The sequence below is a fragment of the Varanus komodoensis genome, unplaced genomic scaffold (assembly GCF_004798865.1).
Source record: "Varanus komodoensis strain SLA01 unplaced genomic scaffold, ASM479886v1 scaffold14_1, whole genome shotgun sequence".
Classification (NCBI taxonomy): Eukaryota; Metazoa; Chordata; class Lepidosauria; order Squamata; family Varanidae; genus Varanus; species Varanus komodoensis.
Window position 1 is genome coordinate 10,930,944 of NW_025335438.1, and position 15,086 is coordinate 10,946,029.

Consider the following 15,086-nt stretch of genomic DNA (forward strand, 5'->3'; position numbering starts at 1 on the left):
CCTAAACTACCTTATCAAGCCTGCTTTGCATGTTGATTTGGGAGAGGAATAATCTAGTGTGCAGCTGTCATAGGCGAGTGATGAATCACTATCCCGTCATTTGGCTGCCTTCCCCATGACATGGACAGGAGGGGGATAGACCTGCTGGAGGAAACAACAGTTGAGGCTTCAATTTAAAGACAATATGTCTTTCACTGCAGCAGTGCCCCCTCCTTCGCTTTTGGTTAAAAGACAGCATTACCATCCCCAGGAAGATTTCTTTGTTTAGCTAGATTAAGACCTGACATGAACACAGAATAACAGAGGCTTCCATTTGTGTCCCTGGTTTGCAGGTGCAAAACTCCCAAACCAGTTCAGATGTTGCTGTTTCATCCATTTTCAGGTAAGGATAAGATCAAGCTGGACTTTCTGTAGAAAGAATTCTTAGAAGAAACTTTATTATTATTATTATTTACTTCAAGTGGCAAGCATGAGACTTGTTTTTTCTTCATTTTAATCTGGATAATATTTCAGTGTTTTGCAAATGTGTTTAAATGTACTTGGTGAAAGATTAATTTATATACCTTTCTGGGAAGCACTAAAACTTTTTACACTCCGTATACACTTCCATGTATTTTAAAATGATTATATTTCTTGGATTTAGTCATGAATGTACCATCAGGAGGCTTGTGAAAATTTCTAAAAAGAAATTGAGTACTATTAGAAAGCTTGAAAAGAAATATTACATTAAAAGTAAAATATGCATTCCTGTTATAAAACATGCAGTGGAATTTTCTCCATATTTAATTGAAGGTAATTTAGACTGAGTTCACTGGGATTTACTCTAATGTAGCTGTGCCCAGGTTTGCAGCCACAGAGTGAAGTTCAACTATGTAAAAAACCCTTTCCTGAGACATGTGGATGATACAAATATATAGATATAACAGTAAGAAAGCAAACTTTATTAGGATTTTGAAAACTTTGAATGGAATATAAATGTATTCTTAATTCCATCATACTGAATCAAGTGTTCTAAAACTATTTGTTTATGTAGCTATCCCCTTATTCTTATTCTAGGTATTGCCTCTTAAAAACATTCTGTATATAGGCTATTTCATAAAAAGCACATTGAAGTTAATATTATAAAAACAATTATTATGATCAGGATCACTAGTACTTTATTTAAGTACAGATAAAAGATGCAACAGAGAAATACATACTGTAAAATATTGATAATTATGCTCTTATTTTCAGTTATCACTGTTTCATTTTGGTTAAGTGACACTTCAAGTCCTGTAATGTGCTACAGCAGAATAGTGTCTTTATGGATTCATTGTATATTGGCCTTATCCCTTTTCAGCTGGGCACACTTTATTTAATCCACAAAGCAAACAAGAGAGCAGACATAATATTGTTTTAATGCTGCATTTGTTTCAGCGGAAACAGAGGAACAATTAAGTAGTTTGCCAGAGTAAACACATACATCAGGAATATCTCATTCCTTGTCAGTAGACTGTAGGTTCAACTATTACTCCAAGTGTTTTGTTTGGTTTGGAGGCCCATTAAATTGTAATTGAGTGGTAAATTATATGCAAGCAAACAGTGGTACTGCATTGCTTTTGGGATGCATTGTTAATGCAGTTTAAAAATGTTTGTTCCTGACTTAGAGTATCAATCCTTTTTTTAAACTTTGTATGTGATTGTATATAAATCAGTAAGAGTTGCATGTGTAGAATGATATTAAAATAAGGCAGACTAAGGAAGCAGTCATGCATGTGAAAGAGTAAAAATAATGGTAAAGATGATCTGTGAAAGTGCATGGGTTGTCCTTCCATATTCAGAATTGAATGCAGTACTCAGATTTGCCCTTTCCTTTCCTTTCCTTTCCTTTCCTTTCCTTTCCTTTCCTTTCCTTTCTAGGTCTATGGAAATGCAGGATCTAGCCAGCCCACATAACCGTCTGAGTGGTAGTAGTGAATCTCCTAATGGTCCAAAAATTGATAATTCTCACATAAATAATAATTCCATGACACCCAATGGCACAGAAGGTAAGTCCCTTTTTGTATATTGCTTTATATATAGCCTACACATGATGTTATATTAGGCCCTGCTTTTTAATGAGATGGTAAAAATGTATCAGACTGAGGATGATGGTTTGCTGTTCCCTACAACACTCTAGGTTAGCCCTCTTCCTCTTGTCATCTAGTTTTCTATCTAGTACCTGCATAAATATTTGTATGGGGAAGGTCTTACCTGGAATCTGAAACACTACCATCCTAACACACAAGTCGACCATCTCAGAGAACAAGGCTTTGATTGTCTATTAGATATGACATCCCATCTAACTAGACAATATTCTGCTGCTATCTAGATGTCTACATTTAAGGAGCAATCCTCTATCTATTTTACTGAGAGTCCAATTTAATTAAGTCCAATTTAACTCAATGGTCTTACTTCTGGGTAGATATGTATGTGTGCACAATGGTCAGTTCCAATGAGTTGAATGTAAGAATTAGCACAGTTAATTATTGAACACATAATGCAGAAACAGTGTTAAAGACCAAGTACAATGGTTGTTAATCAACATAAAGTACAAAAATAATGAAAGCTTAACTTTTGCAATGATCATGGCTTCAGGACTATAATTGTACATTTTCTACCCTAAGCTTTGCAGTATTAAGTTGCTAATATAATGAAATACTGTGATGCATGTAATGTGATTTCGCTATACTGTTGTCTCCAAATACAGAGTTTATGTCTCAAAGTTGGAAAGTCTTAAGAGCTGTCTATCATTATTATTATTATTACTATTATTATTATTATTATTATTATTGCATTTTGTGTCACTTTTTTTTTCCTTTTTCAAAGGGGACACAAGGCAACTTTCAAGGCTTTCCTTCTCTTCATTTTATCATCACAACAACAATTATGTGAGGTAGTCTAAGTTAGATAGTCTGTGACTGGCCTAGGGTGACCCAATGAGTTTCATAGCTGAGTGAAGATTAGAACCTGGATCTTCTGAAACCCAGTCCAGCAGTCTAACAACTTCATCACACTGGGTCTTATCACAGCAAGATACACATATACATAATGTTATGGGAGGTATTAATAGAAAAGACCTACATGCTAAAAGACCTACAGCTGTACACATAATCAGCAGAAGATCTTAACAAAGAAGTATTGATGGGGAGTCCAAAGGACAGTTCACTGGTGGATGTTGTAATTTTTGCTGTACAGCTACACAGCTTCCCCCATCCAAATACGTTATATAATGGCTATTTCACTTTTTGACATTTTTATTACAAATTATTGTATATTAAATAGAAAGGGTTTGAAGGGTTAAAAGGTAAACGTTTTGCTTGATTGATTTGGAAATGCTTTGATCTCTCTTAGGAGAAACTTCTGTCCTAGATAACCATTCATCAGCCTTTCCCATTCCCCTTTTCCATAGCATGTCTGCTCTCAGTTCTAATTGAAGATTGTGGGGTAATGTCTGAGATATCAAATTATTCCTCATTTGTGATTTTAGTCATCATTCTCTTTGAATGTAATGGATGTACATTTGTACCCTCAGACACACATACTCACGTAGTGCTGATTCTCTAAGAGAATATATTAAAGTAATGTATAACCAATATTCATGATTGAGCACTGCTCTTTAGACAAGATTTTCTGATTAAGGCTGCAATTTGGGAATAAGCCCTTCTGAAAACACTAGGTGTTGCTTCCAGTTAATTATACATAGCATTGTACTGTTTTATATATGGAGCTTCACTGTGAATGTAGTGATAAGTTTGGACCTGTTATTTGCCTTCTGATTTCAAAATGGGAAGATAAGCATACTGACTTATCCTGGTGAAATCCATACATCTTGCCCCAGTTCCTAAACAAACATTCATGGAAGCTAAGTCCTATCGCTATTAATCATGTGCAAGTGTGCTTAGGACCACGGTATGAAGTACAATCGCTTGATATTAGTTTTTAAAGGAATTAAAACAGTTCTGCTAGACATTTTCGATATGTGATTTTTGGGACTTCTCTGAAAAACTAGTTTTTTATCTTCTTTACAATTATATTTTACAGACTGGTTGTTCGATGCTAATGGAAAGACCAAATATATATTTATGTAGCCATGGTGCATGTGCACCTGTTGCCATGCATTTTAAAGTTTTACAAAATAGTGAAAACTGCTGACTGATTTGTCTTCAATCAAAAATGGTTTATTATTATTATTATTATTATTCATTCGATTTCTATATTGCCCATAGCCAAAGCTCTCTGGGCAGTTCATAACATTAAGTCTCCCATCCAGATTTTAACCTCCTTAGTTTCCAGAATTAGGCAGGATCAGGCACTTCAGGCTGTACAGAAACTCTATTTGATGTTGTAATAAGCTAAATACAGTGTGGTACCTTTGGAGATGAGTAATTAAGGTTATACTATCAAAGGTGCAAGTAAGCATGCACAGAGGCTATAACAATAGTATTCGAGAAAAATGTTAGCACAAAAAGATTTTTTTAAATCAGATACTGGAGGGGTGAGATTATGTACACAGTGAGAGTTGTTTTATTTTCTTAAAATGAATTTGATTAATTACATAAATATGTATTAGTACATATTACTTAGTCTGTTCCTTTTTGCTTTATACTTCTGATAAATGTAGCATTTACAGACTATTGAAAGTCTAGGACAGAAGCTAGTAGTAGTAGCAGTAGTAGTAGTAATGTGTTTTAAAGGATGACAAAGTATTTTAAATTAGGATATTCTGACCAGTCCTAAAGTTTGTGGAAATGCTGCCAATGTTTGGTTCTTGCATGCTTCACTTGAAGTTATAGCACAAAGAACTCATGATCTGCTTGTTTGTTGCATGTGAAATAGAAACATGTCCTGGAAGAGTCATGTGGTCAGTGTTTGTTAGGGACAAAATACGTTTCTCATGTGACCTCATCTCTTTGCTGAAGCAATGCAGTCATTATATAAATAAGAATGGTGCTTTTTAATTGTATGGGGGCTTTCTTTGGCATATTAAGAAGTACATTCTAAAGTAAAGTAAAGTTTATTGTCATTATGGAATATTGTCATACAGAATTCATACTTTGCAGGTCAAACTACTATTACTACGTTAAAAATGACAAAATGAAGGCTCAATTTCAAATCCATATTTTGAAATTCCCTTTAAATATACTGCAGGAGGATGCAGTAGATATTTATCCTTTTAGTCGCTAATATTTTTCACACTTAGTAATTAACCCTTTGATGGTAAAGTATTGGAATTTAGGTGGAGTGACAGTGGATTGGCATAATCTATATTCCTTCAGCATTAGTACAATACTGAGACTGCAATGCTATCCACACCAACCCTAGCAGTAAGTTTCATTAAAATAAAAAGGATGTACTTCAGAATAGACCTTCATAGGAATGTGAACCAAATTATTGGATGATGATTTGGTGATATAGGGAAAAATTGTATTTTCTTACTTTAATCCTAAACATGTTTAGTCACAAGCCTCAATCCATTTGATAGAACTTACTTGTACACTAAGCATGCTTGGGAATACAGTTTATTTACCTGCTTATTTCTTTAGGTTCTGGGATGAATTTCATCCAAATGAAATCATTCTTCACTCATATGTATAGCTACAGTAATTGTTGGGTGTCTGATCCATATTCTCCATCTTCATGTTAGGAAAAGATGGAAGTATTACTGCAATTTATTTTGTTTTTTCTCATAATCTCTGCACTTAGCCAGGTGGGAAAACAGTGCTTACATTGGATAGAGATGGGACAAGGAAACCAAATGTTAATGGTTGACAAAACTTCTTACATTCTTCCCAAGAAATAATTATTATAATTAAACATTGTAAATACAATTGGGTGTCAGGAATGGCACAGGAAGTTTTGACTTCTAACCAGATAGTGGGCATTTTGACAAAAGTGTTTCAGTACAAACAGAAGTTGGTTGTGATTAAAACTTAAGACAAGCAGTTTTCTCATGGTACATGTGAATACTGAAGGAAATGAGCAAATTGGACATTGGATTAAACTGATGAGTTTTAGGGTGATAGCAGCCACCATTCTCAGTATAAGCAACGGAGAGCCATCCTTAGATTTCCTTAATGTATATCTCATATATAGTAAAGATTTCAAAAGATGATACTGTTGAAGAAGTCTATTTAATATTAGAACTCTTTGACTTAATGTAATAGAAAATGGATAAGCGTAGGTTGAATGCAGTGGATGATACCCAGTGCTGATTAACTCCCATTCAATTAATGGATATACTTTATGTGAGACAAACATTAGATATAGTCCTATATGTTCTGTATGTGTTGCTATGGAAGCCATTATGTAACAATTTAGATTTTATAGCTGTGCCATGTCATTGCACACAATCCTTTTACGGTGCACCTGCTTGTGGAACATACTGTGAGAAATACTGCAGAACCTTATTTTAGGAACAGCTACCCTTTACTGTAAAGATGCAGTATATTTAGTTGCAGAATGTGAGTATTCTCTTCAACAAAAGCTGCAACCAGCCAGCTGAACCTATTTTATAAAGGGGATGGTGGTGATCTGAACATCATTGGATCTAGGAAGTCTCTTGAGGGAGAAAGCTGCTGCTACCGAAGCACTCTGTTGGCTCAGAACAGGTAGTTTCAGAGCACACTGGGTTAGCTCCAACACCCATGTGTGCAGTTTCTGTGCATGACATTGCAGCTTCTGAGATCCCACACACATTGCATGAATCCTCTTGCCCAAAACACTTTTGGAAGCAGAGCTAGCAAGTTTTTATTTGTTCTGTTTTATTTTAACTTCTGCACTTTGCACCTTGCCTAAATTAGGACTACTGCTTGAAGACATAAGACATTTAGTTATTAAGCACTGGCAATACATTTAGAAAATATGCTAAGCAGAGTCCTTAAAATCTGCATGAAACCTGGCTTATCTTTTTAGAATGAGGGCTTTCATATGCAAGATATGCCTCCAGTTCCACCTTCAAGTTTCTTTACTTAAGGTACAAGGTGCTATTATGTATCTTTAGGAAAGAGGAATGCTGACCTTTTATTGCAGGTATTAAACATTATATAATAGAATAAGTTGTTAAAATTAACAAAAAGGATAACTAAAAATCAACTCTTTGAACATTCATATATGTAGTATCACCTTACCGTTATACTGATTCTAACTGTGCAACCATACCTGTGGAATTTAATAGGCTAGTGTGGTAGTCATTGAATTTATACTCATCGTTTCATTGTAGCTATTTATTTATTTATTGTATTCATTCCATCCTTTCTTTTTTAAAGACCTCAAAGCAGCTTATACCATTTTCCTCTCAGTTTTATCCCCCGCCGAACAAGAATTCTGTGAGGTAGGTTGGGCTGAAAGTCTGACTGACCCAAAGTTACCCAGTTAACTCCATGGCTGAGCGGGGACTAGACCTCTGATCTCCTGATTCCCAGGCTTATACTACACTGCACTGGGAAATACCAAGGTGTGCGTACACACAGATACAGTTCCATTTATATAATCCCAGCTCAGAGATATTAGTGAAGAATTTCAGAATTGTTCCTCTCAATAAAACTGAAGCAATGTTAGGAGGAAATACACATTTTGTGGGGAATGCTCTGAAGAAAAACAACAAGAAACTTTCATATTCTTAAGTAATAGAATTAATTGCTGTGTTCCAAAAGTTTTGAAATGAACTTTGAACATATAAATGATGCTGGATTGATTAAACAATTAGCAGCGTATTACTAAAACATTTTGAGTGTGGACCCATATTTTCTATGCTTACTGTGCATTTTGAGTCCCCCATCCTGCACAAATTGCAAGGTGAACATGCAGAAATTCTTGCTATAACAATACTATCATTAGTAATGATGTCGAACAAGACAACTCTGAACCCATTCCTAGAAAGAAATGCAGTGAAATGTGCTCAAAAAGAGATTCTACTTTATTTTGAATCCTCCTATTTTTCAGATCACATTGGAGGAAGGGCAAATCACCCTACAAATCCAGGGTGACTCAGTGAGGCCCTTTGCCATGGGACATTCAGTCCATTGAAGTCTTGGCTGTTGTGGAAGAAGGAAAGTGCTGGCCCAAAGCACTGTCTTCCTTGGAACATAGCGTTCACTCCCCTAAAGGAGTCCATTTCGTTTTGAGAAACACTACAGTATGGGGTGTTTCTAACTTTAGAGCATTGAGTTTTGTAGATATGATGGGGATTTCTTTCTAGTGATTTTATTAGAACACAGGGCATGGTTGAAGACTAACCTGAGGCAATTGTATGAGCTGCATTACATATCTTTTAAATAAATAAACTGGCTCAGCTTCATACCTGATAGAAAACAACTGAACGTGTTGTGTTCTGGTCCTTGCTTAGCCATGGAGTCAACTGGGTGGCTTTTGGCCATTCACAGACTCAGCCCAACCGACCTCACAGTGCTGTTGTTGTGGGATAAGACTGAGAGCAGTAGGAGGAGAATGATGTAAGTGGCTTTGAGGTCTTTGCAGGAAAAAAAGACAGGATATAAATCTAATAAATAAATAACATTAAAATAATGCTGGGTCATGCCAAAGCCCAACGACATGCAGATTCTGTTCCTGCAGTGGCCAATGAGAATCTACAACCAGGATTCAAATGCAGGTGCACCATACTGCCTATGTTCTTGAGCAACATGTTTTCACAGACTCTCACCCTAACCAGCCTCACAGGGCTACTGGAATAAGGAAGTGAACCTTGTAATCCACCTTGAGTTCCTTCAGAGTGAAATAAAGGCAGGCCATAAGTAATAACAATAATAGCTGCCTCATCTAGTAGGGAGAAAAACATGGATGATTGGTGACCAAATACTCTGACCAATGCAGAAAATGTTTTTGCTTCTACTGTCAGAAAAAAAACCTCCTCAGTACGTTGAATGTAATTAGCAAGGACCTTCTCTTTAGTGAAATTAGCAGAGTCTTATGACACTGTAAAGACTAATGCAGTTGTAGTACGAACAACTATTGGGCAAATCCCATTTCACCATATTTGATGACTGGTTCTCATACATGAGTTACGATGTAATAAAAAAATTAGAATTGAAATTACCACAATACTACTTGTTTTTAATGCATTGGAATTTATTTTGCTGAGATTATAATTTAAATTACTTTAGAAGAGATAGGAGGAGAATAATTAATATATTCTGATTTGTGGCTGAATTTATTTTAGCAGTGATCTGTGTGAAAAGAGCATTCTAATTATGCAAAGTATTCATCTGCATAGGAGTATCAATTATTTGTGCTGTCAGTTGATGGTTATGGGATCCTGCATTAAATTGTTTGAATGCAGTCAACGTACTGCTGCTCCAACTACTGTTAGTTCAATAGTACTATAATGTTAATAATAAGGAAATGATTGAACCATTTATTCTGAAGCAGCAAAAAAAATACTTGTGATGGTATAAATGGTATTCTGGTAGATGGTATTCTACACTGGAGAAGTAATGCAAACGTCACAGGCAGTGTTTCTAATCCACAAACCTTTTATGCTGAAAGGTCTTGTTGTGGTTAGACGTAGTACTCTGTGATAAGTGTTTGGGTTGATATTGCATTTACAGACCTTAACTCATTTATTTCTAGCAGCCTTGTCATAGCATACTAATGGATTAAGCGTGCCCCCCACCATTATCCACCATGCCAATAGGAGCTCTATTTCCTATTGTTATTTGCAGCACACAGAGGAGGAGGGCTGGCTTTTGCTTTGCTTTGCTTTGCTTTGCTTTCTAATTGCAGTAGGGAATGGGTGGGTTAAACCTTTCCTTCTCAGGCACAGTGATTCATATTTGGACCTGGCTTCCCTGTGGTTGGCTTTATTTTATTTTGTTCTGTTTTTGTTAAAGAAACCTGACATTACTACAAGTAATTTAACATTTAACATCATGTTTTAAATGAACCAGTGTGCTGTGAGAGCCGGTGTGGTGGTTAGAGTGTTTAACTTGGAACCTAGGAGGTTCTAGTCCTCACTAACTCATGAAGCTTAGTGGCTGGCTTTGGGCTAATTACAGAATATCAGCCTAATCTGAAAATGGAGTGGAGAAGGACTATGCAAGCCACAGTGGGTTCATCCCAAAAAGAAAAAAAGGCAGGATATAAATGCAATGGTATGGTTATAATAGGTTTTCCAAATCACCAAGAAAAAATAGATTTAAATAACTGCCTTAAATCAGGTTTTCATTTAGTAAGTTTCATATGTACTGTTCAGAACATGTTCAGTGGTTGTTAAACTAAAGATGTAGGTTTACACCTACACAGAGTTTCTACATCAAGGAACATAATCTAAAACCCAGGTTTAGAAATAAGCTGACCTCCCTTCCCCCCAAATTCCTCTTGCCTACTCACCACCTACTTTTTCATTTCACTTTCTGATTCCCCAAGTATATGCTGCAGTGGCAGAATGAATGAAAAGAAAGAATGCTCATATGCAGCTCCTAGTAAACTGTGTAGCACAGTGCCAAAGTCCCGTGAGAAATGTATGTATATTGCACAGCCTTTGCAAAATGTTCATTTCTCAGGGCTTACTTCAAAACCTTACTTCTGTATTTATTCATTAGCAGTGCTTTTTTTGTCATAGAACGCACCGGAACAGAGTTCTGGCACCTTTTTTCGACAGATTTTCCAAGTTTTAAAAGTAACTTTTGAAAATTTGATGTTTGGTCCACGTGGATTTGAATCGCCCTGTTGAGCATAGCAGGTCGGCAGCAAAATCATTAAAACGGTTCATGCGGGCTGCTTGTGTCGAGTCCGATGCATGTGTACTTTGTCCACGCTGGTTGTGATGGTGCTGCTCGGCTTGTGGCGCCGCTTGGCTTGTGATTGGTCGTGTGGTCACGCGCTGAGTGCTTACTGCGCGTGGCAACCGTTATGTTTCGTTACACAGCTGACATGTGTGTGTACAGTGATTGACTACATGCGAAAGGTAAAAAATTTCATGAGGTCTGGCACCTTTTTTCTTACAAAAAAGCACTGTTCATTAGTATCCAGCTTTTCTCCAAGGACCCAAGGCAGTGTGCATGTTCCTCCTCCTCTCTGTCCTCCCAAGAACCCTGTGCGGTACTTTACACTGAAAGTCAATAACTGACCCAAAGTCACCATGTGAACTTCATAACAGTGTGAAGACTAGAACCCAGGCCTTCTTAGTTCCACTTCCAACACCCTAATGACTGCTCAGCAGTGGTTTTTGCCATGCTGAGCACTGGAAAGGGGAAGAAAAGAAACCTTTGCCCTTTACTTTGCTGGGGAATGCATGTGGAAAGGACGGGAAAGAACCTCTTCCAGGTTGCATTAAAATTCTTTCCAGAGAAGGACTGAGCATAATTATCATGCAACAGATGAAGTATCTATCACAAGCTGCCTGTAATTCATATTTCCTGTACTTCTGGATGTATACAATTGATGAATCACTACTGAAGATACTACTGATGTATTCAATTGTGTGTTAAATGTTGAGAATGCATCAAATAAGAGCTTGTAAATACATGACAGAAAAATACAGAAAGTAAATATCCATGCTGCTTTCTTGATTGGGTCATAAATATTGATAATTTACCACAAAAGTAGGTTTAAAATAAATAACGTGTTCTGTTACAATTGGACTCAGAAGATACTACATTTCTTATTTATTTCCTTACATGGAAACATAGTCTTTCATTTGGTACAGAAACGTATCAAAGTTGAAAATGCCAACTTGGTGCACAGCATTGATTAGAAGAAGTGGAAACATTTATAAATCAGGTATTAAAAACAAAATGTCCAGTATCACAGTATTTCTGTGTACATCGGTGATCTGGCTGCATTTCACACAGTGAATTCAATTGTGGTAAAAACGGTATCTAAGCCTTAGGAAAGGTACAGAAAAGGACATGTAAAATGACCAACAGAAACTTCCTGATGAAGTTTAAGCATTTTGGCTCAGAAATAGGAGAGATAGCATGCTAGGGATTTTTAAAATTATCACTGCTGCTATTGACAAAAATATATTTAAGTGTTTTCTCCACAACAACAATTTTATATGATGATTTTAGAGTAACCAAAGTACAACTCCCAGCATTCCTGACCACTGGGTATGCTTTCTAGGTCTGATGGGAGTTATAATTCAAGGAATCTGGGGGGCAGCAGGCTGCATAAGACCACCTTAAAACAACTTAATATAATAAGTCATTGTCATTATGATAAGTAATTGTCATTATTTCCATAGAGAAAATGGAGGGAAGGGCTGATTCTCCTTCTCCTTAGCATCTTACAGCCAACCCATTCAACTTAAAAAAGACTGCAGTAATAAAGTAACAACTGATTATTTATTTATTTAGACTATTTATATGCTGTCTTGTTGCAAAGGCCTCAGGACAGCTTACATATATAAAATAATATAAAACATAATACAAATGAATTACAGATCCACCCTGGCTTCAGTTAAAAACATATATAAACCAATATTAAAAGTTATTAAAATATTGTTGGAATAAAAAGATCTTAACCTGGCACTGAAAAACATATGATGACAGCGCCAGGCGGACCTCTCTGGGGAGCGCATTCCATAGGCGGGGCGCCACCGCAGAGAAAGCCCTCCTCCAGGTGCTTTGCCTCCTAATATCTTTCACGGAGGGTTCCCAGAAGAGGGCCTCTGTTGCCGATCTCGGGGCAGGAGGGCAAATATGGAAGAAGGCGTTCCTTTAGGTATCCAGGTTCCAAGCCGTTAAGGGCTTTATAGGTAATAACCAGCACCTTGAATTGAGCCTGGAGTTTGATGGGAAGCCAGTGAAACTGATAGAAGACTGGGTTTATATGAGAATAACACCCAGTCCCCGTCAGCAACCTGGCTGCTCTATTTTGCACCATCTGAAGTATCCGGACTGTCTTCAAGGGCAGCCCCAAGTAGAGCGCATTACAGAAATCCAACCGGGAAGTAACCAATGCATGTGTCACTGTCGCTAGGCAATCGTCTTCCAGGTAGGGACTCAGCTGATGGATTAACCGAAGCTGAAGGAAAGCTTTCCTCGCCACCGGGTCACCTGATGACCTCAACCAGTGGTTTCATGTACATATTAAATAGGAAGGAGGACAAAATGGACCCTGAAGTATTCCATGGCATAACTGCCATGGCACAGAGCCAAAGTCCCCCAGCACCACCTTCTGGAATCAGCTGTCGAGGTAGGAGCAGAACCACTGCCAAGCAGTGCCTCCTACTCCCAGTCCCGCCAGTCTATCCAGAAGGCTACCATGGTCAATGGTATTGAAAGCTGCTGAGGTCCAGGAGGACCAACAGGGGTGCACTCCCCCTGTCTCTCTCCCTGCACAGGTCATCATACAGGGCGACCAAGGCAGATTCAGTACCATACCGGAGTCTGAAGCCAGACTGAAATGGGTCCAGATAATCAGTTTCATCCAAGAGTGCTTGGAGTTGTCCCATGACCACCCGTTTCAACACCTTGCCCAAAAACGGGATCCAGGGATGCCTTCTTTAGAACAGGCCTGATTACCGCCTCCTTTAAAGGAGCAGGCACCTGGCCATTCCTCAGAGAGGCATTAATGACCTCCAGGATCCAGGCACCAATCCCATGTTTGGCTTTGGTCAGCAGCCATGACGGGCAAAGGTCAAGTAAACAGGTGGTGGGACGTACTTCTCCAAGCACCTTGTCCACATCATCAGGCCGCAATAACTGAAATTATTCAATTAATATCTGACCAGATGGAGTCATTGGCACCTCCCCTAAAAGATCTGAATCACTTGTGGAGTCCAGCTTGTGATGAATCTGAGCGATTTTCTCCTTAAAGTGCTGGGGAAAGTCTTCACAGTGGGCCATTGAAGGTGGTACAGGATCTTTCTTAGGGCCAGGATGTATCAGCCCATGTACCACTTGAAAGAGCTCCGCTGGATGGCACTGTGTGGAGGCAATGGTAGTGGAGAAGAATTTCTTCTTCGCTGCCCTCACCACCACAGCATAGGCTCAATAATGAGCTCGTAGGCATGTTCAGTCAGATTCATCCTGTGATTTCCTCCACCTACGCTCTAGACGTCTCCCAACCCGCTTCATCGCCCATGGTTCAGATGTGTACCATGGGGATGAACGGGCTTTGCCGGACAAGAGAGGACACTTAGGAGCGATCGTGTCAATAGCTCTGGCCATTTCCCTATTCCACAGTTCAACTAGAGCATCAACAGGAGTGCCAGCTTTATCAACCGGAAAATCCTCCAGAGCCTTCAGGAATCCATCCGGATCCATCCGCTCCGAGGGCAGACCAACACAATAGGGTCTGCACCCTTACAGAGGGAAAGGCTGGCATCGAGCTCGAACCTCACGATTACTGGACTGAATGGCTTATCTGTACATTCTACACCTTTTGAATCACATTTTCATGGATTTGCCAATCTAGCCTTCCTTTTTGCATGAACAGGGTATGAAGACTTCTGAAAATAAGCAAGGGGAAGGCATTTTTCCTTTCAGGAGCATCATCATTTCTTTTCCTGTCCACTGCTTTCAGATAAAATGGTACATGCCAGGAAGAAAACTTTTTTTCCCTTACATTCCCATATTCCATGTTCAGTTCTCTGTTAATTTCAGTCATTTTAAAGGGCCTAACCTTCACCTGCCATTCAGGTGCAAATTTAACCATATTTTTTCCAAACATGACTCATGTTAGGGTTTGGATAACTGAATGCCACGTTTGACATTGTAATATAATCTGAAGTTGTTACTATAAGAAACTCAGTTATATTTATTTTAAAAAATGATGGGTGCAGGCAATGGCATGGGGAATGGGAAGTTTAACTCTTTTTTTCAGCAATTAAAAAAAATCTTACCAGCTCTTCCAGAAGGAAAACCCCTTTTGCTGCCAAATTGGTCTTCGTGGAAGCACCTGCTATTAATTTAAAACAACAGCAAAACAGATAAAAACTATGATATCTTTAGTATTGCATCTAATTTTGCAATACAATTTCCTTTTAAAAATTTAGATGTAAATTTGCTTTTGAAACTCTAGTTATAGTTGTATTTATTTGTTTATAAACCAAATACAATTACAGTTGTTCACCACAACTGAGAATTACAAAAATAAAGGGAAAA

At 37.9% G+C, this 15,086-nt stretch overlaps 1 protein-coding gene across 3 annotated transcripts in view; it reads left to right on the forward strand.

The window, feature by feature from the left end:
- The first annotated feature begins 338 nt into the window (after positions 1 to 338).
- The window catches only part of EYA1 (EYA transcriptional coactivator and phosphatase 1), a 100,564-nt gene continuing 85,816 nt past the window's right edge, over positions 339 to 15,086 (forward strand). For 2 of the 3 annotated variants that reach the window (XM_044424221.1, XM_044424222.1), the window contains exon 1: positions 1,760 to 2,027. In XM_044424221.1, the coding sequence (XP_044280156.1) occupies positions 1,772 to 2,027 (256 nt within the window). In that variant the 5' untranslated portion in view covers positions 1,760 to 1,771. Of the gene's footprint in view, positions 383 to 1,759; positions 2,028 to 15,086 lie in introns of those variants that run through there. The other variant, XM_044424220.1, reaches the window with a different exon arrangement.